Source organism: Furipterus horrens, unplaced genomic scaffold, assembly GCF_987537825.1.
Source record: "Furipterus horrens unplaced genomic scaffold, mFurHor1.1.pri manual_scaffold_5, whole genome shotgun sequence".
NCBI classification, from domain to species: domain Eukaryota; kingdom Metazoa; phylum Chordata; class Mammalia; order Chiroptera; family Furipteridae; genus Furipterus; species Furipterus horrens.
This window is the reverse complement of record NW_028327175.1, coordinates 116,534,363-116,562,189: the sequence shown is the minus strand read 5'-3', so window position 1 is coordinate 116,562,189 and position 27,827 is coordinate 116,534,363. Positions and strand designations below refer to the sequence as shown.

The following is a 27,827-nucleotide window of genomic DNA, read 5'->3' as shown; positions in this document are numbered from 1 at the left end:
GACCCTCCTAGCACAGGGCGTGACGCCCTTACCCCGCAGAACTTCCAATTAGCGGGCCACCGACCATCGGAAGGCGACTCAAGAACTACCCGGAGGCGTAACGCCTCACAGCCAGGCCGCGAGACGGCGACACTCACAGACAGAGCCGAACGCGTGAACCTTCTACGCTCCGCGACCTGGGAGTGTGGCATTAACTCTTCTGGGCGTCAGGGCTGCACCTAGCGTGAGGCTGGTTCCTTCCGCTGAGCGAGAAGCCGCAACGCTAGCAAATACAGTTGGGGTGCAGAGCCATCCCGGAAGTGCCCCACTTCCGCTTCCGGTGGGAGCGCGGGGTTTTAGACTGCTGCGTAGAATAGATTCCAGGGCGTGAGATGTCCGGTGGCCCTCTCCGGCGTGCGCCCTGTAATAAGCGCATCTCTGCTCTCTGGGCCTCTTCTAAGTGTCGAGAGGCAGAAAGCTGCGGCTCTCGAGCGGCGGCCGGAAGTGGGGCAACTTGAGGTTGAGCCGGAGGAAGAGGGAGCGCGGTCCGCAAAGCCCAGCGGTCTGAGGTAACCAAGAATCGGTTTCCCTTCGGCGTAGGCTGCGGATCCCTGGACAGCTGCCGGCTGCTGCTCGGGGCCGCTGCAAGGTGGTTGGAGGCGAGACGGCCACGAGCGGCCGGATCCTACGGCCAGACTTCTCGAACGAGGCCTGCCGTCAGGCTCCGGAGGCCACCCTTTCTGCCTTTTGCGCAGATAGCTCCGGGCCCTCGGCGGGAGCACGCTCATACACTGCCCGCTTGCACAGTGCTCATGAACCCCGACTCTCCTCCAGAAATGTCCACGTTCCCGCCTTTGCTGGCGTGTGTTATGTTTTCTTTTTCTGGGCTGTTGTTAACCGCCAGAGAACCGCAGTTCAGCGTCAGCTGCAAATGGCCCCCGGCCTCCTGAGCCAGGGTGGGCAGCAAGGAGCCGGCCATCTGTGAATACCGTGGCATCCTGGACAGAATCTCGGTGCCGGTTCTGCTGCATCACCTCAAGGAGAGTGAGGCTCAAAAGTCTCTTCTCAACTTCCCTTAGAAGTCTAAAAGACCCTTGAAACATAAAGTCAACAGAAGGGTCACCTTAGGCATCACCAACTGCCACTCTCCCCTTTTTTACTACTTGATATTTGGACATTTTGTAAAGAAAGCTCGGCTGTATTTTTCCTAGTTGAAGTAAACAGAAATTTTAAAATACAGGTATAAATCTTCTTAGTAGTTCCCTTTATACGTCTTGCAAAGAAGTACCAAAGAAGAATGTTGAAAATATAGTTACTTAATTGTGGGATGCTTTCTGAGAAGAAAAGGCTATTTTTTTCCCTAATTGCTTTCCTTCTACTCTGTTCTCAGTGTCCCAGCTCTCATTCCAGTATCCATACAAGAAAAGGAGAGTCTCGAATGTTCCACAAAGTAAAGGCTTCCATCATGACAAGAGGATTAAGGGTCATAGAAGTTGTACCCTTACTAAAAGCAGAAGACTAGGATGATATATTAAAATCTGAGAGAAACTTAGAATGTTTTCCTAATCTTCTTTTGGCATGGTGAAGATGCAATGGGAAGCACATCAATGAACTGGATAATCCCCCTTTTTGGAGCCAGTGGGTGCCAATTTTCTCACCCACCAAACTTCCCTGATTTGTCATTTTCTCGTAAAGGCAAGGTCATTGACATTTGTCTTCAATGAGCTGTGCTGTATAGATCAACTGAATAATATAAAGAAAAGGAGAGAGACAAGGCCTGGCAGTTGAATTAAAAGAGAAGGGAAGGCAGGATGTTTTCATATTTCTCACGTAATATGTAGCAAGTAGTAAAGTTCATGTGACTTTCTTATTGACCTGCACTTTTTTTCCTGCCCTTAGTGCCTTAGGAAGAAGATCCTTTTATTGATTTTATTCCAGACCATACGGAGCCTCAGTTATCAAAGGTGGGCCCAACGCAGGGATGACTGTTCCCGGCAGAATGATGACAGTAGATCTGAAGGTGACGAAGTATTTGAACTCTCAGATTGGGGATCTGTGGGAGACCAAGGAGCCTATCACAGAGAGCTCCACTCCGAGTAAGAAGTATTCTGCACAAACAGACAGTCTCAGTCCAGAAAGCTCTCGTCAGCACTTCCGGAGCTTCCACTATCATGAAGCAGCTGGACCCCGTGTGGCTGTTGGTCAGCTTCAGGAATTATGCCGTCAGTGGCTGAGGCCAGACATACACTCAAAAGAACAGATCTTGGATCTGCTGGTGCTAGAGCAGTTCCTGACCATTCTGCCCAGGGACACCCAGACCCGGATAAAGAAGCACCACCTACAGAGCATTGAGGAGGCTGTGGCCTTGGTAGACCACTTGCAGAGTGAATCTGGCCAAACAAGGAATGGGGTGAGAAGAATGATGCCTGATACATACAATGAAATAGGGTGAAGGTGGATATATGGGGTTTGGGGGCAGTTAATTGAGAAATAACATGAATTGGATTAATGATCTGTTGCTTTAGGACATCTAAGGCAGGACCTGAAGCCACAGACCTGCAGCAATAGTCATTCCACAGGTTTTAGAGAATCTGGCAGAGACTTCCCTAGCCTTAGAGAGTTGTATTTTTCCCTCTTTGAAGCCAGAATGTATTGTGAGTAATAAGCCTAGTCTGACTTGGCCTAGGAGATGGGTCTTACATGCTAAGAAACAAAGGGCAACAAGGAGTTGGAGGGGAAGGAGCAGACCCAAAAAGGAGAAAATGTGGAGACAAAAGGAGAGAAGATAGAGAAAGAGAAACCAAAAAACTAGGTGATACTGCAGAGGAAGAAAGAGAAGAAACAAAAAAAGGAAATTGCAACAGAGTGGCTGAGAGAAGAAAGACACTGACAGAGAATGTCCTTCATACCATAGACAGGAGCCTCTGCTGCCCTTCCTTAGTGGTTGGTCCTTGACTCTGGTGGTGAGAGGGGATCCTGGTTATGCCCTTGGGCAAGTGGCAGCACATCAAGTGGTTTCAGGCCTACTGTAAGGAATACAGAGCAGGGCATATGTTTGGTGTCAAAATCATCTGGAGGGAGGTTAGAGCCAGAATCATTCCTGCTCTTTCTCCATTTCATCCTTCTCTTTGAAAATCCTTCCTGGCCACAGGAAAAATCTTAATTAACGGTCCAACTTTTAAAATTCAATTTCTCAATCTTTTGAGAAAACTAGGGGACAGGAAACCACTACGGTTGGGTTTTAATTCAAGAGAGAAAGGCTTTCAAGGCAACATGAGAGCAGGAACCCTGTACCACCCTGCTAGTGGTCTGAGCCAAACTGTATGCAGATGGATAGGGGCTGCTGTGTTGAAGGGCCGGCAGTAGCCACATCATTTTTTTATCCTAAATTTCCTAGATTTTGTGGATGATTCCTTGTGGAAAATCGGTTGCCCATTATCTCTTTTAAGTCTTTTTGTCGTTTCCTTTAGTGTCTCACACTTCCACGGTCTGGATCTTAATGCTTTTTCCTCCTATTACCACAAGCCTCCAAGCCTAAAGTTCTGGTAACAAGGATGGGAATTATTTCTAGGTTGCAGTCCATGTGCTGGGAAAGGAGGCAGTGCTCTTGGGAGAAACAGCAGAGACCGGGGGCTTCAAACTGAAGCCAGTAGAGACCCAGCCAGTGGGCAGGTCACAGGATGAAGAATTTTGGAATGCCTATCAGGATCTACAACAACTGAGCAGGAATACTCATAAAGAAACTGAGCCTGTGTGTGAGAGGGGTAAGGAGCTTCATGATCATATCTGCTGGGAGCTGTGATAGTAATTTGTTCAGCCAAAACATTGTGAGCATTTTTTGGGTGTCCAGCTCTGAGGATGTGCAAGTGCAGCCGTGTTAGCAATTATGATACCTGCTTTCTTACCCCATTCCCCACACACAGATGGCCTTAGAATAGACCCAGCTGTAGTTGAAGGTGGGGATTGGCCTAAAGTACAGAAATATCCAAACCATAGAGCCATGGTGATTACACCATGAACTCTGTTCCTTTAAAGAATACAAAGGATTTGGGCCACTCCATCCTCAAAACACAAGGAATTGGGACCAGAAATGGGTTGTCAGTGGTGATATGTGAACACACTTGTGTATTAGGGAAAAATAAATAAACAATACATCTCCTATTTTATTAACTTGGCTCACAAAAACTGGGAAAAATGTTCAGTGGGTTGATAGATACTTGGTTCTTATTAACAATGATAAGGCCACTTATGGCACCACACACACTTTTAAAGGTTTCCCATCTACTGAAAGAATCAAGATCTTTTGTATTTTAGAAATGAGCTCAGGATGTGCATAGAAGCAAGGGTAATTTCCAGTGGCTTTTTTCTACCCACAGCTGTGCCTGCTCACCAAATCCTAGATTTTCCTGAACAGATAAAGAACAGACATTGGACAGTGGTGCCTGAGCTCATCTTGCCTGAATTGCAGGTAAGCTATGCTTTCAAGCTTTTTAGAGCTGCCTTTCCCTGCTGCCCATGACCCACACTGCCCAGCAGGTGCTCAGAGGCATATTAACACAGTTGTTCTCCCTGGGGAACTGGACACCTCCCAGGCTGTTGGCTGACCCCTTGCCTCCATCCTTTCTACCTTCTATCTTGTAAAAATCATCTGCTTTTAATTCCAGTGCCTGGCCTACCACGCAGTTCATGGGCTGGATGTTAGGGCTGCTTCTGAGTAGCAGATACTGAAGTCCGTTCTCTTTTTCTAGAGCTTATTGACATTTGAAGAAATGGCCGTGTATTTTTCCCAGGAAGAATGGGAGTTAATGGATTCCAATCAGAAGGCTCTCTACAATGATGTAATGCAGGAAAACTATGAAACTTTCATCTCTCTAGGTAAAGATTGTCCCTTCCCTTTGCATAGAAGTTGAGTCGTCTGAAATGTGATTGGCTTACTGGGAATGCACCCCTTTGTGAGAATCTGTTCCAGTAGCTGGTTGGTTCTCAATTCAATGGTGTGGATAGAGAGAAGATCTAACCAGATCACCTGGAGCTTTTATAAAGTGCATATGCTCATTCCTTATCTTAAAATTCTTGACCCCTCCCCCCACTCTTCCCTACAAATCTGCTCTTTTTATCTTTCCATATCCATAAATGGGTACCACTATTTACCCAATACTTCTGGCCAGAAAACCTAGGTCATCCTTTAGTCTGATCTTGCCATCATACCCCACTACTAGTGCACCGCTGGTCCTCTTGGCTCCACCTTTACAACATAGCCTGAGTCTAGCCATGTCCTATTCTCTTACCCTGTTAGCATTGTGGTCTGAGCCAGCAGCTTCTCTAACCAGCTTTGTAACTGACGCCCCAGTTACCACTCTTGCCCTCCCACAGTCTATTTTCCATGACGCAGTCAGGAGTCTTTTAAAAACCTGTTGAAATCATGACATTTCTCTGCTTCAAAACCTTACAATAACTATTCATACATTCAAAATAAAATCTAAACTTCTTATGAAGTGTGTAGTCCCCTCCAAGATCTGGCCCCTACTCACCTCCCTGCCACTCATGCCCTGACTCTGTCCTCTTTAGCCATACTGGTCTTCTTGCTGTTTCTTGAACTTTCCATGCTCATTTTTACCTTCCCACTTTCATTACCTGGCATACTGGACTGAGTACTGCATTTTCAGACACCTCTAATTTTTGCCCCACTCAGAATAATTTATGTCATGTAAGAAAATAACATTTTCTTTTATTGACTTCAGTCATGAAAACTGAGCACAGTCGATGTGGGAATTGGTTGTAGGAGATGAGGGCCACTTCTAGGTACCACCTAACACTTATAAAGGAATACTGTTTCTACTGAAAGATTTAGGATCTTGTATATTTTAGAAATGTGCTTAGAATGCTCACAGAGGCAAAAGAAATTTCCGATGGCTCTTTTCCACCCACAGCTGTGCCTGATCACCAGATCCTAGCCTTTCCTGAGCGGACAAACATAAAAGATTGGACAATGGCTCCTGAGCTCATCTTGCCTGAATCCCAGGTGAGCTGTGCTTTCAAGTTGTTTAGGGCTGCCTTTCTCTGCTGCCCACGACCCACACTGCCCAACAGGTGCTCAGAGGCATGTTAGCCCACTTGTTCTCTCTGAAGAACTGGATACCTCCCAGGCTGTTTATTGATCCCATGCCTCCTTCGTTTCTGCCTTCTCACTTTAAAAAAATCACCTGCTGTCAATTTCTTCAGTGTCTAACCTACTATTCAGTTCATGGGCCAGACATTAGGGCTGCTTTTGGAGTCACAAGTACTGAGCTGAAGCCCATTCTTTTCTTTAGAGCTTATTGACATTTGAAGAAGTGGCCGTGTATTTTTCGCAGGAAGAATGGGAATTACTGGATTCCACTCAGAAGGCCCTATACAATGATGTAATGCATGAAAACTATGAAACTGTCATCTCTCTAGGTAAAGATTCTCCCCTTCCCTTTGTATAGAAGTTGAGTAATCTGTCATGTTCTTGATTTATTGTGAATACTCCCCTGTGGGAGAGTCTGTTTCAGTAACTGGTTGGTTCCCAACTTGATGGTGTTTGCAGAAGAAAGGTGTATCCAGGTCACCTGGGAGCTTTTTCTAACTATACATTCCTTATCCTACATAGAATTCTGGGTCTCTTTCCTTTCTTTTCCCCAAACCTGCTCTTCTCATATATCTCATCTCAGTAAAGAGCAACACTGTTCACTCGGTTGCTCAGAGCAAGAAGCATAGTCATTCTTTTTTGTTATCTTGTCATCATATCCTACTGCTAATGCATCACTATTCTCTTGGCTCCATCTTCAGAGTGTAGCCTGAGTCCAGCTATATCTCATCTTCTTGTCTTGTTAGCATTCTAGTCTAAACCAGTAGTATCTCAAAGCAGGTCTACCTTAGTAGCTTTTTACCTGGCTCCTGCTCTCGACATTCTTGTCCTCCCATAGGATCTGTTTTCTCTGCAGCAGCCAGTCTGTTAAAACCTGATCAGATTATGATATTTTCCAGGTTCAAAACCTTATGATGACTTCTCACTACATTCAGATTAAAATCCAAACATTTCCTTACCAGGGTTCTCAGGACCTTTCAAGATCTGGCGTCTCCTCCCCTTTCTGCCTTCATCTCCTACCACTGTGCCCTTGTTCAGTTCTTTTTAGCCACACAAGTCTTCTTGCTAAGTTTTATTTATTCATTTATTTATAAATTGATTTTGAGAGAGAGAGAGAGTAAGTGGGGGCGGGAGGGTTGAGAGAAACATCAGTTTGTTTTTCCACTTATTTATGTATTCATTGGTTGATTATGTGCCCTGACCAGAGATTGAACCCGCAACCTTGGCATATCAAGATGATCCCCTAAGCAACTGAGCTACCTAGTACCCGGTCAGAGCTTGTTTTTTTGAACTTGCCATGCTCATTTCTACTTTCCCCTTTCCTCTACCTGGCACACTGTTCTGCCATGTAGCAAAAATTGCACTTTTAGGTCTGCTCAAATATTACTTTTTCAAAGAGGCCTTCCATACAGCCATATCTCAAATAGCTTCTCAGAAGGAGAATCTTAAATGCTCTCTTACCCCGCTTTAGTTTTTAAAATTTTTTCACTAAATGATGCTGATATGTTTTGTCCAACTGGATATGAACCCCTGAGCTATAGGAGTGGGAGGTAGAAATCTTTCCTATTTCAGTTTCTGGTGCTCAAGCGCAAAATACAAAGTATAATTATGACAGGAATCACTTGTGCATATGATATCCAACCTATTGACCTTCACATTGGCTCTGCTAGACATGGTCTTATTCAGGGTAAGTCCTAAAGAATGAATAGAACCAGCCTGTATTCCCTGCAACCTCTGGATTTTTATTTCAACATGGTCAAGTGTGGGGCTATTGGTAGCAGAAGAGGGGGAACATGTATAAGATTCCCATGACCTATGTCCTTTCAATTGATCAAGCTAGGTTTATTTCTCAATCTTTACTTTGCATATCCACCCACAAATGCGATGTAGTATAAAACTGATACCTGATATGAGAGTCTAATCATTTAACCATTTGGGGGTAACAAATAGTAAGTGTTCTTTACTCTTAATTGAAATTGTTTGGAATTAGTGAATCATTGTTAAGGTACCAAATTATCTTTTTTTTTTAAAGATTTTATTTATTTAATTTTAGAGAGAGGGAAAGGGAGGGAGGAAGAAAGGGTTAGAAACACCAATGTGAGAGAGAACCATCAATCAGGTGCCTGTCTTATATGCCCTTCTGGAGCCTGAACCCTCTACCCAGGCATGTGTCCTGACTGGGAATCGAACCACCAACCTTTTTTTTGTGGAATGATGCCCAACCAACTGAGCCACAATAGTCAGGGCAAGGTACCAGTTTTTGATCTCAGTTTTTCCATTTCACAGCCATATTTGTGCTCCCCAAACCTAAAGTGATCTCCTGTCTAGAACAGGGGAAAGAACCATGGATTCAAGGATCCACGGAGTTCATGGATAGTCCTGGAGAGCTGCCTATAGGTAAATATACCATGGGAAGAGAGGAAATGTGTCTTAATAAGAACCTTTGCAAAGACCTGATATTTTTTAAGAGGAATTTTATTTTTATTTTTATTTATTGATTTTAGAGAGAGAGACAGAGAGAGAGGAAGGGAGAGAAAGAGAGAAACATAGATTTGTTGTTTCACCCATTTATGCATTCATTGGTTGAGTATTTTCTGTGCCCTGACTGGGGATCGACCCCACAACCCTGGGGTATCAGAATAGTGCTCTAACCAACTGAGCTACTTGGCCAGGGCCAAGGACTTAACTTTTTAAGATTCTACTTACCTGTTTATTAAAAATCAGTGATCTTGATTTTTTTTTTCTCTCTCTATTCCTGTGGTTTTCTTGCTCTGCCACTCAGTTGGCTGATTGTCATATTAATTCCAACAGGGTTAAAGGTCAAAAGTGACACTGAAAGTCATCAGCCTATATGTCTTTCTGGCTTAGAAACAGAAGCACCCAGAAACATAATATCAAAAAAGGCCAAAGCAAAAGTTCCTCAGAAAACAACAATCAAAGAAAATCATGATGATATGCACAGGATGGGGAAATGGCACCAAGATTTAACAATAAAGAAAAGAAAGAAACTTTCAACCTGGAAACAAGAGCTGCTGAAACTTATGGACCGTCACAAGAAAGAACGTGCAGGAGAGAAACCTTTTAAGTGTCAGGAATGTGGGAAAAGCTTCAGAGTTAGCTCTGACCTTATTAAGCACCAAAGAATTCACACTGAAGAGAAACCATATAAATGCCCACAGTGTGATAAGAGGTTTAGATGGAGTTCAGATCGTAATAAGCACTTAACAACACACCAAGGAATAAAACCATATAAATGCTCGTGGTGTGGGAAAAGCTTCAGTCAAAATACAAATCTCCACACACACCAAAGAACTCACACTGGAGAGAAGCCCTTTACGTGTCATGAATGTGGAAAAAAATTTAGTCAGAACTCCCACCTCATTAAACATCGGAGAACCCACACAGGTGAGCAGCCTTATTCCTGTAACATATGCAGAAGAAATTTCAGCAGGCGGTCAAGCCTTCTTAGGCACCAGAAACTCCACCAGTGAAGGGGGAAGCTTGTCCAGTGTCCTCAGTCTGAACAGATTTTCCAAGTGGAGCTTGATGCTAAAGTTTATGGAAAAATAAAACTGTGGAGCATGACTTTTTTATCAGTGGAATGTTTGGAGCTATCAGCACCATGTTGCACAGAAAGGAATCAAATTTGACTTTGCAGGGGATGCATTAAAGTTGTACTAGTTACTGTTTCTACTTATAACCTGTAGGGAATTCCTTAGCAAGATTAGTATTCCAGGAACATTCTGAAAATGGAAAAAGTTATTTGGGGATTGTACCTGCCAAAATATCAAATTCAATTTCAAGTAGCAGATGAAGCCATGAATCAGTCTTCTGTGGTCACAGAAGTAAATAATGGTGGTTTTGCATTGATCTCCCCAGCCACTCTTAAACATGCGTGATAGAAATATTTGTAGCATGGTCTCCCAAAACAAAAAGTAATAATATGCTCAATTAATTGCATACTATTGTCTTCAAGGTAGCAGGCTTAACAATTTCAATAGTCTCATGGGGCAGAAATGAATTTTAATGTAATATTTTCTAAGAACCAAATTGGATTTTCCTCTTCACTTGTCACTGGATATCATGTGAGTTTTTTCTTGAACTTTTTAGCAATTTTAGCTTTTGAGTTGTATTAGCACAACTTTTACTTTAATGAAATTATGCTTACTTCACCACTAGAGAATCTGTTCACTAACTAAAAATGCACTATCTTTCCTCTCATTGGTGTTGTTTGGAAAAAAAGGAAAACATTTCTAATGAGTTTATATGGAAACGGGTTGGAATTTTTAGCCATGGAATAATATATTAGGTGTAAAGAATTTTCTGTAATAAAAAAAAAAGACTATTTCTATAAAGAATTTTCTACAATAATAATAATAAAAGACTATTTACTTCTCTCACAATATCAATAGGATAAAATAGCCATAAAAGTTAGCACTGTCCTGAGGCCCAAAAGAGATTTAATGGGAGTCCAGGGTTAACTTCTCAGGATTTTGTTTGTTTGCTTTTTCATTTGGCTTTTGTTATTAAGAATCAGGAGAGATTTATTTGTCTGGGAACTGGAGCGTGTGCTGCAGGCAGCATTCCGTGGTTCACTGTGCATGGTGACCAGGGAATCCGTTCAGCAGGAAACGAGGTTTCTAAAAGTACAGTTTTGGGAACTGATGCAGAGTGGTTGGCAAAAACAAGTCAATCCAATTCATATTGGTTGTCTTATACTGTGAACTGTTGGGCAGGGTCTACCTGTATCTGTTCTATTTAGATTTAGCAGTAGTCTTGGGTGGTGTTTGATTCACTGCTGAAACTATAGGCTGGGGATATTTTTATAACTTACCCTTTATTTATACCTTTGACTCAGATGTATTATTGTTAGACCTTTTAGGGGTTAAATTATCTCTTCCAAATCTATTATTTTATAAATGAGGAAGTTAAGGCACAAAGTTCTGTTGGCTCTCACTTAGCTTCATCAGTCAGGCCCGAAGGCAAGATTACCCAGATTTTGTATGTTGTCATTTCTGCAGAGCCAGCCTAGATGACATTGTGTTGTATCTTTTTCTATCTTATGAAACATAGGTCCTATGTCTTGACTGGTTACTGGAAAACCCTTTAAGTCTCCATTTTCTCTGTGAAATAGAGAACACCTCAGGGTTGATCTGGGGATTACAGAGATTGATGGAAAAAAAAAATACCTACCAACCTTAGCAACAGTAGATGCTCAATCAATGTGCATTTCTTTCCCTTTCCTGTGCTCCCCAGATATGTTGGGCAGACTGACTACATTAAGGGAGCAGGTGCACTTGTGACTTTTGCAGCTCCTTTTAGGAGCTGAGCACTGGTGGTAGTAGTTATACTGAGTTGATTTGGTTTGTGACTTCAGTATTTTTTGGTGTGAGTCACCTGAACTTTGGTCTGGTGCCTTCAGCAGGAGCTATTTTCTTCCTCAAGGTGAACTACACCAAATTTTATTTAAGCACACCAGCACTGAAGCTTTGGTCTGAGTAGCTCTTACCCAACACCCTCAGCCTTAGACCCCTGGAACTCCCAACAAGGTACATGTGGAGTTCTTGTTGGCAGTACATTCATTCATTCATTTAATTATTGATGGCCTGCTATGCTCCCAGGCACTGTTCTAGAGCAAGGATACAAAAGAAAAAATGCATACCTTCATGGAGCTTATATTCTGTTGAACAGTAAAAACGAGAATGGTTATGCTTTTCTGCTCCTCACAGTTAGGGTCATCAGGTCCTTTTGGTCAGTGGGTTGTGAGCAGAATCCTACGGCTGGTGCAAGACTCTAGTGCTCTCCTTTCTTGCCTCAATCATGGTAGCACATACAGAGAGAGGAACCATGAGATGAAACCAGTCTAGAATGCTGAGTCCCTCACATGGTGAGTCAGCCCTTCTCATCAGTCTCCCAGACCTATAATGGACTTTGTGGGAACAAGTAATAAACTTTTGTGTTTAACCACTGAGATATTGTGTGCTGTGTGTTTCTGCAATATAACCTGGCATGTTTTAATAGAGGTGGCTCTTCTAGAGCTCTGGAACTTTTTTTTTCCATTCCACTTTAACTTTGGCCCTCAGGAGAGATCTAGCTTCCTCTAGATGCTCCACTGAACTGATGTAACACTAATGGGAACACTTAGGAGCTTACAAGACTGTAGGTAAAAATAAAAAATAAAACTGCCGGTGATATTAAGGAAAGACTCATTGCTTGTCGGAATATATCCTGGAGGTCAGTTACTCAAGTGGACAAGGCAGTCTTCTTCTGTGGCCTTATTCCTCTTGTTCTTTGTTCCCTTGTGCACCACTGCCCAATGTGCACAAGGTGTGTTTCTGTTGATCAGTGGGCTAGGGAGAGGGTAGGAGTTGCTTTTCATTCCTCATGGAAGTACAGATTTCAAGGAATCATTTGTAATTACCCCGATGAAACCTGTGAGTTATGCCTCAAAAAATGGGACATGTGGCAGGAGAAAATTCTAAACCCATATTGATGTAAAGAGGAAGGTGGGTGCACTTCCTAAACTAAGGGGTGACAGTTGGGAAGAAGCTTGAGTAGGAAAGCAGGAGTAGGAAACCTCACTTGAGTGAGAAGCCTCCAGTGGGAATGTACTAAGTTAACCAGTAGCCAGCAGCACAATGTCTCAAAACGTCTAATGCTTGGAATTTGGTGTGGACATGTGGGAGCTGGAAAAAGAAACTTCTATACCCTCATCACAGGGATAAGAGCAGATTACTAAAACAACACAAAAATAAAAGCAAAATCTGTTGGGGCTTGTTTTTGAAATGGAATCTGCGACACAACAGTAGGTTCAGTCTCTAATATTAGTATTCAAAAGTTCTCACAAATATCTCCTCCATACCCAGATGATTTCTAGGACAAACCAGAAGGTGCATTTTTAGTTTTTTTCAGATAATAATCTTACAGTGACTCCAAAGTTGGTTCTGAGCACTGTGTCATTTGCTGGAGGCTAGCCCTCAAATCTTCAACCCCTTCTCTGCCCTGGTCTAAGTAGCCAAAGTGCTGGTAACACCCAGACTCAAGAGTTCTCTCCACCATTAAGTGGACTCTGGAATCTCAAGCTGATCATGAGAACCTCAGCTATCTTTTAACAGGAGGGGAACTTGAAATCAAACTAAACTAAGGCTGCTGGAGTTTCAATCAGTTTTTGGAACAGTGAGGACAGTTTAATTCCCAAGAAGAGCTTGAGAGGAAGGATGCTAAGCAGCTTTTTACATCCAGCTGGACAGTTGGGATCACAAAAGATTTGAACTCCATAAAAGATGTTTTAAGCATTCACTGGAGTCACTCCACTGACAAGTGCTTACTTAGCATCTTCAGTTTCCACTCTCGTGTGTATTGGATCAAGGCTACCTGTTAACTTTTCTCTTGGGGTCTTTCCCTCCAGAGCTTAGAGTGGATTGTTTGCTGAAGTTCTCACTTTCTGTGGGCGCTCTCTTGTATAGAATCTCTGAAGTACCCTCAAGTAGGATACTTTTAAAAATTATATTTTATTGCTTATGCTTTTACAGTTATCCCAGTTTTTCCTCCTTTGTCCCCCTCTACCTGGCCCCCTTACTCCCTCGGGCAATCCCCACACTGTTATCCATGTCCATAGGTCCTGCATATATCTTCTTTGACTACTCTATTCCCTGTGCTGTACTTTACATCCCCATGACTATTCTGTAACTACCAGTTTGTATTTCTTTTTTTTTTTTTTTTTTTTTTTTTGCTATTCACTCAGCTTTTATTGAATGCAGGTTTACTCAAAGTAGAACACCAACATACATTAATATACTACTCACACTCTAACAATCTAAGAGAATTATAACATGCACATACACACACACACACACAGCAACCAATGGGAGATAACAAACTCAAGTCCCAGAGTCTCAGTCTGCAGGTCCTGGAGATGGCATGGTGGGAAAAGGAATTGTCAGCATCTTGGAAGAAAGGATCTCTGGAGCCAGGTGGGCAGCAGGGCAGGTGAAGTCCTCAGTCCAGCAGGACAGAGCCTCTAGTCATTGATGCCAATGGAGATCAGCATGGCATGGAACAGTGTGCTGGTGTGAAGTGTTAATTATGATCTCGGACGCTGAGAGAAATCCAGCAAGCAGGATGACTGGCCAGTAACGAACGGAGGACTGTGGCTCACTCTGACCAATAGCGGAGAGTAGGAAGCCTCATCCTCCTTTTATTAGGATTTCAAAAGTTACTAGAACAGGGGGTGTGACATTCCAACCAACAATAGGAGAATTTTACAAGTGAAAGAATTCTTACAAAGTATCATCAATATGTAAAATAGAGCCAGGGTAACTCCTGGTTTAGCTAGCACCTATCAGGGAAGCAAAGCAGACCCACTAATCCTCAATGCCAACTCCATTTTAAGACTTTATTAACAAGGAGGCAGATGGAGTACACAACAGCTCTCTGTTCTCAGGATTCCATGATCCAGTGGCCTTAACAGCCTAAAGCTGAAGGCGGAGACAAGATTTGCTCATCATCTCCTGGGCAGAGGAGCATGAGAATGCCCCTACCCAGAGATCTGTGTTCCTGCAACACTGGTGTGTGGAGCTTGGCTGTCTCAGCAGTGGTCTGGAACCTGCCTCAGTTATACCTGAAAAGTGGTGTACTCCACCTTTCTGGGTCTTTTCAACAAATGTCTTGGCACCCCTGATGCCAAGTGTAGAATTTCCCCAGGAGCCTATGGATGGTACATGGCTGCTCTGCTTGACACCCCTTATGTCAAGAGTGGAATTTCCCCAGGAGCCTATCTATGGTGGTCCCACTCTGCAGACATGGCTGTTCTGATCACATGTGCAGATACCTTAGTTCTGTCTCCTTGCCAGACATGTCTGCTCTGACCATGTGTGCAGATACCTTAAGTGTGCCCCCTTGTCAGATGTGTCTGCTCTAACTTAGATAGTTTCCATTTTGAACCAAAGTATCATGGCTGACTGAAAGCCATTTGAGTTGACATGAGTGACTCCACTTTGTTTTTATGTACTTTATGCTATCTTGACTGGACCAATGCCATTTTATTGGTCCTGCTCCCCACACTCATAGAGACCACAATGGGTTGGACAGTCACTAGATCAGTAGGAAAGATAATGTAGTAATGTGATTCAGAGGTTCTTAGAATCTTTGGTAACACTCCAGCAAAAGGATATATTGTTCCTTTCGTTAGAAGAAATCCAGATATTTTGTTTTCAGCAATTAGAACGTGCTTCATGTGAAAACAGCTTCAAATGTGTCTTCTCAGAAAAACGAAGTTGAGCAGTAATGTTTTCCTTACATTTTTTACATGATATATATTTTTTCATTTCACCTTCCCAGAGAATTTGGGTGGGGGAGCATGAGCACATGGGCTATCATGTGTTATCTTGAGCATTCTTCTTCATGTGGTTTTAATCCTTGTTTGTAGGTTCTTTAACTTACGTTATTGATCATCTATCTCCAAGATTTCTGAAGTTTCTTAAGGTTCTGATAAATTAGTCTGGCTTGTGGGCCTGGTCCCTGGTTGGGGGCATGTGAGGGGCAACCGATAAATGTTTCTCTTTCATATTGATGTTTCTCTCCCTCTCTTTCTCCCTCCTTTTCGCTCTCTCATCCAAAATACTGTCCATTGGGTAATGCAGGCAGCTGTAGCATGATCATCCAGGCATCCTCAGGGAAGAGAGCCCAGTGAGTCAGAGAGTCCAATTTGTATTTCTTGATCCCTTCACACACACCCCTGACTCCCCACCAATCTGGCAACCATCCAAAGGTTCTCTGTATCTACCCTCCTGTTTCCGTTCTGCTTACTTATTTTGTTTTTCATATTCAATTGTTGATATGTATTGCCGTTTTATTTATATTTTAGATCTTCAAGAAGACCCTTTGACATTTCTTATAATACTGGTTTGGTGTGGTAAACTCCTTTAGCTTTTTCTTGTCTGGGAAGCTCTTTATTTGTCCTTCGATTTCAAATGATAGGTTTGCTGGGTAGAGTAATCTGGTTGTAGGTTCTTGCTTTTTATCACTTTAAATATTTCTTGCCAATCCTTTCTGGCCTGCAAAGTTACTTTTGAGAAATCAGCTGACAGTATTATGGGAGCTCCCTTGTAAGTAACTAACTGCTTTTCTCTTTGCTTTTAAGATTCTTTCTTTATCTTTTAAAAATTATTTTTATTTGTTTTTATTTTTTAATTTAAAAAAATTTTTAATTTATTTACTCTCATTGTTTTTAACTTTTGGCATTAAAAACATTTATTTATTTAGAGGGGTGATGCGGCGCCGGAACAGCGGGCGGCAGCGACTCACAGACGCTCACTTCCACTGAGCACAAGTGTCCGCGGCCCCGCCCTAAGAGGTGAGAGACCAACTCCTGGAGCTCAGCTCAGAGGGACTAAGGGCACGGGCACGCGAGCGCGAAAACACCTCAGCCCAGGGACAATAGGCGCCAATCGCGGGGCAAGCTCTTGGCCGCCCCGCCCGTGCAGGGGCTCGCGCGCAAAGACACCTCAACTGGCTCCAGCAGGCAGCAAGGGAGCTTACCGTGCTGGCAACCACGGGCGCGCACCATTGCGGCAACCGCGGGCGCACACCATTGCTGCAAGAAACAAGAACCTCTGAACCGCCACACTAGACCAGCTGTGGACGCAGAAAAAGAAGGCGAGACACCAAGGCTAAAACGGACATCTCCACAAAAGAATTCGAGATAAAGTGGATAGAGTGACTCTCAATCAACAAGCCAGAAGGAATATCCTAACAAAAAAATCTGAAATATAACCAGACAGCATAAACAAACGATATAAAAGGTAACCCAAGAACATCAGGCTCAGGAGATCAAAGAGACTGTACCACTGAAACCCCCAGATCTACCATTAAAAAATCTCATACCACAAAGGTGGGAAGGCAAAGCAGACAAATCCAAATAACAAAAACAAACAAGGAGAATCCAACATGGTAAGACGCAGAAACAACCTCTCAATGAAAAGAAAAGAGGAATCTCCAGAAAGAGAGGTAGATGGAATAGACATAGCCCAAATGTCAGACATGGAATTCAAAACTATGGTGGTGAAGAAGCTCAATATGCTCGAAAACCTCAAAAACAACTATGACAACCTCCAAGGAAGTTACCAACAGCTCCAAGAAAATTACAGGGAACTTGCAGAGAACTACACCAGCATAAAAAAAGACATAGAAACTATCAACAAGAACCAGGAAGAAATGAAGAATGCAGTCTCTGAACTGAAAAACAGTAGAATCAGTCAAAAGCAGACTAAACGAAGCAGAGGATCGGATTAGTGAGTTAGAGGATAATGTAGGTAATAATTCTCAAATGATACAGCAAAATGAAAAAAGATTGAAAAAATATGAACAAGATGTAAGGGAATTACAGGATAGCATTAAAAAAATAATATCAGGATCATAGGAATAAGAGAGGGAGAAGAAAAGGAGCATGGAATTGAAAAACTGATAGGAGAAATAGTGACAGAAAATTTTCCGAACCTGATGAGAGAATAAGTTATGCTAGTCCAAGAAGAACTGAGAGTTCCAATAAAGAGGAACCCCCAAAAACCCACTCCAAGGCACATCATAGTTAAAATGGCAACATTCCAAGACAAACAGAGAATCCTAAAAGCAGCAAGAGAAAAACAGCAGATAACTTACAAGGGAGCTCCAATAAGGCTGTCGACCGATTTCTCAACAGAAACATTACAAGCCAGAAGGGAATGGTCAAAAATATTTCAAGCAATGAAAAACAAAGGCCTACAACCAAGAATACTCTACCCAGCAAGGCTCTCATTCAAAATAGAAGGTGAAATAAGGAGTTTCTCAGACAAAGGAAGACTAAAAGAATACATCTCCACAAAACCAGCATTGCAAGAGATGCTAAAGGGAATATTCTAAGAAAAAGGAAGAGAAAAAACAAAAAAAGAGTAGAGGAACAGAGATAGAAAAGGGAAATGAATAAATACATGTCAATAATAACGTTAAATGTAAATGGATTAAATGCTCCCATTAAAAGACATAGGGTAACGGAATGGATAAGAAAACAGGACCCACATATTTGCTGTCTACAAGAAACACACCTCAAAACAAAAGATTTACATAGACTGAAAGTAAAGGGATATAAAAAAATATTCCAAGCAAATGGACCTGAAAAAAAAGCTGGGGTAGCAGTCCTCATATCAGACAAAACAGATTTCAAAGCAAGGGCAATAAAAAGAGACAAAGAAGGACATTTCATAATACTTAAAGGAATGATTCATCAAGAAGATATAACACTGATAAACATATATGCACCCAATATAGGAGCACCCAAATATATAAAGCAAATACTAGAAGACCACAAGAAGGATATTAACAACAACACACTCATAGTAGGGGACTTCAACACTCCATTATCAACAATAGACAGATCATCCAAGCAAAGAAACACCAAGGATATACAGGCATTGAACAACACACTAAACCACATGGACTTAACTGATATATATATAGAACTTTTCACCCCAAAGAAGCAAAATATACATTCTTTTCAAGTGCACATGGGACATTTTCAAAGATAGACCACATAATAGGACACAAAACAAGCCTCAACAAATTCAAGAAAATTGAAATTATATCAAGCATCTTTTCAGACCACAATGCCTTGAAACTAAAAATCAACCTCAGGGAAAAAAATCAAAGACACCCAAACTCATGGAGAATGAATAACACGCTCTTAAATAACGAATGGGTTAACAATGACATCAAAGAGGAAATCAAGAAATTTCTAGAAACTAATGACAATGAACACACAACAGCCCAAAACCTACGGGACACAGCAAAAGCAGTCCTAAGAGGGAAGTTCATGGCAATACAGGCATATCTGAAAAGGCTAGAAGAATCTCAAATAAAAAACCTAACCATAAAGCTACAAGAACTAGAACAGCAACAACAAACAAAGCCTAGGGCAAAAAGAAGAAAGGAAATCATCAAGATCAAAGCAGAATTAAACGACATAGAAACTAAATGAACAATCCAAAAAATCAACAAAACTAGGAGCTGGTTCTTCGAAAAAATAAACAAAATTGACAAGCTTCTAGCCAGGCTCATTAAGAAAAAAAGAGAGAAGACCGAAATAAACAAAATCAGAAATGAAAGAGGAGAAATCACGACTGATACCTCAGAAATACAAACAATTATAAGAAATTACTACAAACAACTATATGGCAAGAAATTTGACAACCTAGTAGAAATGGACAGATTTCTAGAAACATATAACCTTCCAAAACTGAATCAAGAAGAAGTAGAAAGTCTCAACAGACCAATAACAAAGAAGGAAATTGAAACAGTAATCAAAAATCTCCCTGCACACAAAAGCCCTGGACCGGATGGCTTCACAGGCGAATTTTACAAAACATTTAGGGAAGAACTAACTCCTATCCTCCTCAAACTATTCGAAAATGTCCAAGAAGAGGGAAAAATCCCAAACTCTTTCTATGAAGCCAGTATTACCCTAATCCCAAAATCAGGTCAAGACATAGCAAAGAAAGAACACTACAGGCCAATATCACTGATGAACATAGATGCTAAAATCCTCAATAAAATTTTGGCAAACAGGATCCAACAATACATCAAAAAGATCATACACCATGATCAAGTGGGATTCATCCCAGGGATGCAAGGATGGTTTAATATTCGCAAATCAATAAATATAATACATCACCTAAACAAAATGAAAGACAAAAATCACATGATCATATCTATAGATGCAGAAAAAGCATTTGATAAAGTACAACACCCATTTATGTTGAAAACACTCAGCAAAATGGGAATAGAGGGAGCATACCTTAACATAATTAAGGCTATATATGAGAAGCCTGAAGCGAACAACATCATACTCAATGGACAAAAACTGAAAGCATTCCCCCTGAAATCAGGAACTAGACAAGGCTGTCCACTCTCCCCACTTCTATTCAACATAGTGTTGGAAGTCCTAGCCACAGCAATCAGACAAGACAAAGAAATAAAAGGCATCCAAATTGGGAAAGAAGAAGTAAAACTATCACTATTTGCAGATGACATGATAGTATACCTAGAAAACCCTATAAAATCCACTAAAAGACTACTTGATATAATAAGTGAATTTGGCAAAATAGCAGGGTACAAAATAAATATACAGAAATCTAAGGCATTTCTGTACACCAACAATAAAATATCAGAGACAGAAGCAAAAAAGAAAATACCATTTACTATAGCAACAAGAAAAATAAAGTACCTAGGAATAAACTTAACCAGAGAGATAAAAGACCTGTACACTGAAAATTATGCAACATTGAAGAAAGAAATTAAGGGAGATATAAATAAATGGAGGCAAATACCATGTTCTTGGATGGGAAGAATCAAAATCATCAAAATGGCCATACTACCCAAAGCAATTTACAAATTCAATGCAATCCCTATTAAAATACCAATGACATATTTCACTGACCTAGAACAAATCCTCCAAAAATTCATATGGAACCAAAAAAGACCCCGAATAGCAAAAGCAATCTTGAAACAGAAGAACACAGCAGGAGGAATCACGATACCAGACATCAAACAATACTACAAAGCCACTGTGATCAAAACAGTCTGGTACTGGCATAAGAACAGACATATAGATCAGTGGAACAGAATTGAAAGCCCAGAAATAAACCCAGGCCTCTATGGTCAACTAATCTTTGATAAAGGAAGAAGGAACATAAAATGGAGTGAGAAGAGCCTCTTTAACAAATGGTGCTGGGAGAACTGGACAGGGACGTGCAAAAAAATGAAACTAGACCACCAACTTACACCACACATGAGAATAAACTCAAGATGGATTAAAGACTTAAATGTAAGCTGTGATACCATAAAAGTCCTAGAGGAAAACATAGGCAGGAAAATTTCAGATGTCACATGTAACAATATCTTCACGGATACATCTCCTAAGGCAAGAGAAATAAAGGAAAAAATAAACAAATGGGACTACATCAAACTAAAAAGTTTCTGCTCATCAAAAGAAAATATCAGCAAGATGAAAAGGAAACCAACCATATGGGAAAACATATTTGCCAATGATATCACAGACAGGGGACTGATCTCCAAAATATATAAAGAGCTTATACGACTCAACATCAAGAAAACAAACAACCCAATTAAAAAATGGGCAAAGGACCTGAACAAACACTTCTCCAAAGAGGACATACAGAAGGTCCATAGGCACATGAAAAAATGCTCAACATCATTGGCCATCAGAGAGATGCAAGTAAAAACCACAATGAGATACCAGTTTACACCTGTCAGAATGGCCATCATCAACAAATCAACAAACAACAAATGCTGGCGAGGATGTGGAGAAACAGGAACCCTACTGCACTGTTGGTGGGAATGCAGACTGGTGCAGCCACTATGGAAAACAGTATGGAATTACCTCAAAAAACTAAAAATGGAACTGCCATTTGAATCAGTGATTCCACTGCTAGGATTATACCCGAAAAATCCTAAAACCCTAATTCAAAAAACTTATGCACTCCTATGTTCATAGCAGCCCTGTTTACAATAGCTAAGTGCTGGAAACAACCTAAGTGCCCATCTGTAGATGAGTGGATCAAAAAACTGTGGTACATTTACACAATGGAATACTATGTAGCAGAAAGAAAGAAGGAACTCCTGCAATTTGCGACAGCATGGATGGAACTGGAGAGAATTATGCTTAGTGAAATAAGCCAGGCAAAGAAAGCAAAATACCATATGATATCACCCAATACAGGAAACTAAAGAGCAACACAAACAAATGAACTAAATAGGCAAAGACTAGAATAGTAGTCAGGAGGGGGGAGGGAGAGAAGGGGGATAAGTAAGGGAAGGGTCTAGTCAAGGAACGTATATGAATGACTCATGGACATGGACAACGGGGAGGGATATAATTGTGGGAGTAGGGATGGGCTGGGAGTGGGGAGCAATGGGGGAAAAATGGGACAACTGTAATTGAATAACCAAAAAATAAAATTTAAAAAAAAAACAAAAACATTTATTTATATTATTATTATTTTATTTTTTAGAGAGGGGACGGGTGGGAGAATGAGAGGGAGAGAAACATCAATGTGTGGTTGCTTCTTGTGCACCCCCAACTGGGGACCTGTCCTGCAACCCAGGCATGTGCCCTGACTGGGAATCAAACCAGCAACCCTTTGAACCACACCAGCCAGGGCAAACCTTTGGCATTTTAATTATGGTATAACTTGGTGTGGGCCTCTTGGGGTTCATCTTGTTCGGGCTCTGCACTTTCTTGACTTGTATGTCTCTTCCCTTCATCAAGTTAGAGAAGTTTTCTGTCATTTTTTTCAAATAGTTTTTCAATTTCTTGCTTTCTCTCTTCTTCCAGCACTCCCGTGATGTGAATGTTGTACGATTGAAGTTGTTCAAGAGTCTCCTTACACTATCCTCATTTTTTTGGATTCTCTTCTTGCTGTTCTGATTGGTTGTTTTTGCTTCCTTATATTCCAAATCACTGATTTGATTCTTGGCTTCATCCACTCTACTGTTGATTCTCTGTAAATTGTTTTTCATTTCAATTAGTGTATCCTTTACTTCTGATCAGATATTTCTTATACTGTCAAGGTCCTCACTAAGTTCCTTGAGCACCCTTATAACCAGTGTTTTGAACTCTGCATCTGATAGATTGCTTGTCTACATTTTGTTTAGAGTGGCCTAATGTAGTAGGTGTCCTTTAAGGTCCAGTGCCACAGCCTCCCTTGGGCACTGAAGGTGCACCCACCATGTGGGCTGTGTACACCCTCCTGTTGTAGTTGATGATGATTGCTGTTGACACGTCCAAGGTCAGCCAAGGTCAGTGTGTTCTGTCAGGGGTCACACAACCTAAGCTACAAAGCTATCTGCAGATGGCTGCTACTTGTGCTGGGCTTAGAGGTGCCTAGGTGAGGCCAAGCTGTGAACCAAGGCTGGCTGCGGCTAGTCCTGGGCCTGAGGCAACTTAGCAAGAAGTATGGAGCTTGCTGAAGCCAGATGTTGCTTATTTGAGATAATTTGGAAAAATCTGAAGCATGGACCAAGACAAGCCATTCGTATGGAAAAGCTGCTGGAGACAGCTTGCGTGGGCCTGAAGGTTAGGTGGGGATCACCAGGGTGGGACAACCAATATGAGCTAGGTTGATGGAGTCTCATATATGGTGCCCACCTACTGGCTCTGTGGCTCTGTAGGGGGAGGGGGAGAAAAGGAACAATGGCCTCTGCCAGCACTTGTCTGTGAGAAAGCTGCCCCTCAGCTCTTGCCCTGATGCAGGACAAGTCACTTCCTCCTCGTATGTCTTTGATGCCTTTCAATCTTCTGCTTCCATGCTGGAGCTCAGAAGGCATGAATCCAGAAGAGGAACTGCCCAAGACTCCAGCAGTTTCTCTCTTCCACCACCTCAATCCCTTCTGGTTTTTACAGCCAGAAGTTCTCTTTCTGGCACTGGAGGTCCTGGGCTGGGGAGCCTCGTGTGGAGCTGGGACTCCTTGCTCTTTGAGTATTCCTCCTGACTTTTTATCCACCACACATGGGTGTGGGACCAGTCCATTCTGTGTCTCCACCTCTCCTACCAGTCTCAGTGCTGTTTCTTCTTTAATTCTGTAATCGGTTTCTTCTTTAATTTTGTAGGATTTCCATTCAGCTCAATTTCTGACTGTTCTGAATGATGCTTGTTCTATAGCTTAGTTGTAATTTTGATCCAGTAGGAAATGTTGAAGCTTTACTCGCACTGTATTTCTAGGGTTCTTTCCAAACAAGTACACAAACATATCGTTACTGAATCTTTCCCACACTTGTCCCTTTTATAGTTTCTTTCTTGTGAGGTTTCAGTGGAAAGCAAGCTTTGAGCACTGTTCAAAGCATTTGCCAACATTGCTTTATGTGTAGGGTTTTCTTCTTGTGTCTATTCTGAATGGGCAATGATACTGGGCCACACTGAAGTGTTTTCATCCTGTGTGATGCACCCATATCTGATAATACCTGTACTTCACTTAAAACAGTTTCTCCATCTGCCTCTCATGAGAGGAATTAAGCAAACAAATCCTTGTCTTGCACTGAGTTTCAGATTTAGGAAAACTATCAATTGCTTCTAATTTCCACCTTAGGATGATGGACATTGCACCCATCATAGCACTAACAGAAAAGATTAAGCTTTATAGTATTTGGATACACTATATCTTTAAGGAAAAGTAAGAAAGCTTATTGTTGAGGCTTTTAAAAATCAATGGATATATTGCCAACATTGTAATTTTTCACACTAAGCATCTGTCCATGATTTGTACAAACAACTGAACAGTTTCAAAGCATTTAAAAATGCCAAAAAGTGAAGAATCTTTAATGTTCATGAAGAGAAATGTAAAATTAAGTATTTTTAACTTGAGGAAAATTTTAAATTAGAAAAGTTAGCTTAAGGAATAATAGTTTCTTACACAGAGGAGTTAGGAAGATGGTTTTTTAAAAAAAAAAATGTTTCTTCATCCTTTAACTATAGTGAATAAGCATTACCCAGCACTAAAGTTATTCATCCTCCTAAAGAAAGAAGCTCATATTTCCAATCTTATTCTTCTTTGAGTTAAGAGGCACTCCTCCAATATTCTCCTCTATGGTTTTTGCAAAGCTCCCACAGTTTAAAATCCTAACTTGCCCAAGGGCTCCTTCTTCCCTTGACCTTCACTCATGTATGAGTCAGTCATATGTACTCTTACCACTCTGAGCACTGTACTTATACCCTTCATAGCATGTATCACAACTTAAGAGTTATTTGGTTTGTTCACTTGTTTTTGTCAGTATTCCCCCATTAGAATGTAAGCAACTAGAAGGCAGAGGCTGTGTCTTTCTGGTGCAGCCTTGAATCTTCAGCGTCAAACATAAGACTGACAAGTCATAAGAAAGAAAATACATCAAACAGAAAAATGTGCCACAGCCACCTGAACATTAGCTTTGGTTACTCAGATCATCCCCTGGCTCACTGATCTCCCTTCTTCAGGTATCACGTGCTTGACAGATGTGTGATGGTCCTGAATCCTGCTCTTAGAGAGATGGAAGCATGTGGGTCCTCTAAAAGAGCGCACACATAATTTATATGTTGGTGACACATGGACTTCTGCAGCTATCAGTCCATCTGCATGAACATTGAAGCCCAGAGCTCAAGAAGCTTCACCCTGAAATAGGAAGATGAGATTCAATGCGCACCCCAGGAAAAACATCTCCATTCAGGTAGCCTTTCCCAGTAGGCACCCCACAATGTCTGCTCTCCAGCACTTGCCAGGAGTAAGGGTCTGAATGCCCATAGTCCTATAGGTCTTAAAATCACTTGGCACCTCTCCTCCTACTGACTCTCTCAACACTGAGGCATATAGAAGGATCTTGAAGGGGCCTTAGAAATCTGGCTCTGTCAGTGAGTCTGAGATTGATACCCAGAGAACACTGTGAAATGTGCACAGATATTCCATGAAAAAAATATTCTGCACCTAGGTAAATATGGAGACAATGGGTTAAAGTCAATGTTTTGTTATAGGTTTACGTTTAAAGGTATATCATGAAATTTAGGATCAAAGGAGAGGAATATAGCCCTGGCTGGTGTGACTCAGTGGATTGAGTGCGACCCTATGAACCAAAAGGTCGCTAGTTCAATTCCCAGTCAGGGCACATGCCTGGGTTGCAGGCCAGGTCCCCAGTTGGTGGCGTGCAAAGAGGCAACCAACTGATAGATTTATTTCTCACACACTGATGCTTCTCTCCATCTTTTTCTTTCTCCCTCCCTTCCTTGCTCTCTAAAAGTAAATAAATAAAATTTATTTTTAAAAAGGAGAGGAGTATAAATAAGCATACCGTGATTGCCAAAGTTATTTGACTGAGAGGTCTTGTGGTGGTACATGTGGCAGTCACATCTAATATTTCTCAGACTGTTTTGTGGAACACATGTTTAGGAAATACTGATCTAGATAATTCTTTCACTATTACAGGAACCTGAGAGAATAACTGTCTTAGTAGAACAAAACCAGATCCCACTTCACCTGACTCACAATTAAATGCTTTTTCCTTCATACCAATCAGCCTCTTAGGCTGTGGGACAGGCATCACCATTACAGTAGTCCCTCTCTATATCGCGGTTCACTTATCACGGCCTTACTGTATCGCGGGATTTAAAAAAATATTACATTTAATTATTTATCGCGGATTTTTCACTATATTGCGGGATATTGCGGTACTGTATATGTATGTTGTTAAAGTTACGTAGGTTTAAGAGTAGAATATGTTTAAGAACATAAGTAGTGTTTATAGAAATGTGGAAAAGGTTAATAAAAGAGTGGGAAAGGTTAATAAGGGACTGGGAACAGTTTATAAGTGTGTGGGAAGGGTTTATAAAGCCTTAAAATATATATAAATACTAAAATAAATGTAAGTTTCCTACTTCGTGCATTTACACGTATTGCGGGGGTGGGGGTGGGGTGGTGTCTGGAATGTAATACCCGCAATAAGTGAGGGAATACTGTATACAGATTAGAAAGTTGAAGCTTCAGATCCTATGGCTAGATATTGTGGACAGAGTAGAACTAGAATCTGTGCATCCTCCTAGGAGATGACTTGGAGACTTCTCTCTTGCCAGGGCCCAGCAGGAAAATTTACTTCTCCAAGGTCAATACAAACAATTCTTTGGCATCTTCTACATTTAGTACAGGATCCAAATGTTTTGCAGCAACAGTCTCAGTAGCTTCCAACATCTGCCCTGGCGAAGAGTACATTGAAAGTGGAAAGTGACATTTTATTTTTACAAAGCTGCCAACCTAGTATAACTTTCAACTTCAAAGCTCATCTTACAGTATCTCATCTACTCCCCAGGAGGGGTGAAGAGCAGAGATAATTAGTCCCATTTCAGATATTGGGTATATAAGGCAAAGGGTAAGAAGTGGTTGCCTTAAGATTTATTGGAGAATACAGTATACAGATGATGTGTTGTAGAATTGTGCACATGAATCCTATGTAATTTTGTTAACCAGTGTCACCCCAATAAGTTCAATAAAAATGGAAAAAAACCTTGCAGAAGAAACTGAAAAAAATTGTATTGGAGAAGATGCAGGAAGAGAATTGAGGTTTTTTGGTTCCTAGTTCAGATACAGTAAGGTCTTTTGAATATGAGAGCTCCAGGAAGAAAGCAAATTCTTGTCCATTCAGTTGTGGAGCAGTCAGGGCTCCCAGCTGATTCATTACCCATTGTTCCCCTTCAGATCTTGGAGACAGTGTTCCAAGGCTCCGTTCCACTACCATCCTGACCACTCAGATCAGCCCTCACCATCTCAGAAGAAGAGACCAGAGCAGAGATCTCAGGAAGTACCATCACTCTGAACTAAATCCTAATATCTTGATTCTCTCCCCAAGGGCCAGAAATCCATTCTTAGGAATGATCTCTTGTTCTCAGGAATAACCCTATTTATCCTCCAGATAACTAACCCCATAGAGTTAACAGTGCCATGCGCTCCAAAATCATTTCTAGTCCCTGTACATAGTCTGGGACCTAAAAACAGTCCCTCCTTTAATCATTCTCAGGATCAAAGGGGTCTGTGACTTGCAGCAGAGTTACAGGAAAAAGCTATTCAATGTTGCATTCCCATCAGCAATGAAGAAGAGTTCCTGTTGCTCCACATCCTTGTCAGCATTTGTTGTCAGTGTTTTTGGATTTTCACCATTCTGATAGTTGTATAGTGGTTT

General features: G+C 41.5%; 1 protein-coding gene across 2 annotated transcripts; it reads left to right on the top strand.

The window, feature by feature from the left end:
- The first annotated feature begins 335 nt into the window (after positions 1-335).
- ZNF75A (zinc finger protein 75A) lies at positions 336-10,419 on the top strand. 2 transcript variants are annotated; one of them, XM_090277132.1, is made up of 9 exons: positions 336-548; positions 1,879-2,389; positions 3,551-3,743; positions 4,356-4,447; positions 4,728-4,854; positions 5,910-6,001; positions 6,291-6,417; positions 8,375-8,485; positions 8,900-10,419. In XM_090277132.1, exons 2-9 carry the CDS (start codon positions 1,961-1,963, stop codon positions 9,577-9,579), a joined length of 1,851 nt encoding a protein of 616 aa, XP_090133258.1. In that variant the 5' UTR covers positions 336-548; positions 1,879-1,960; the 3' UTR covers positions 9,580-10,419. The 2 variants fall into 2 exon arrangements, with proteins under 2 accessions (XP_090133258.1, XP_090133259.1); XM_090277133.1 differs by lacking the exons at positions 336-548; positions 8,375-8,485 and having other exon boundaries at positions 1,256-2,389.
- Positions 10,420-27,827: the final 17,408 nt, after the last annotated feature.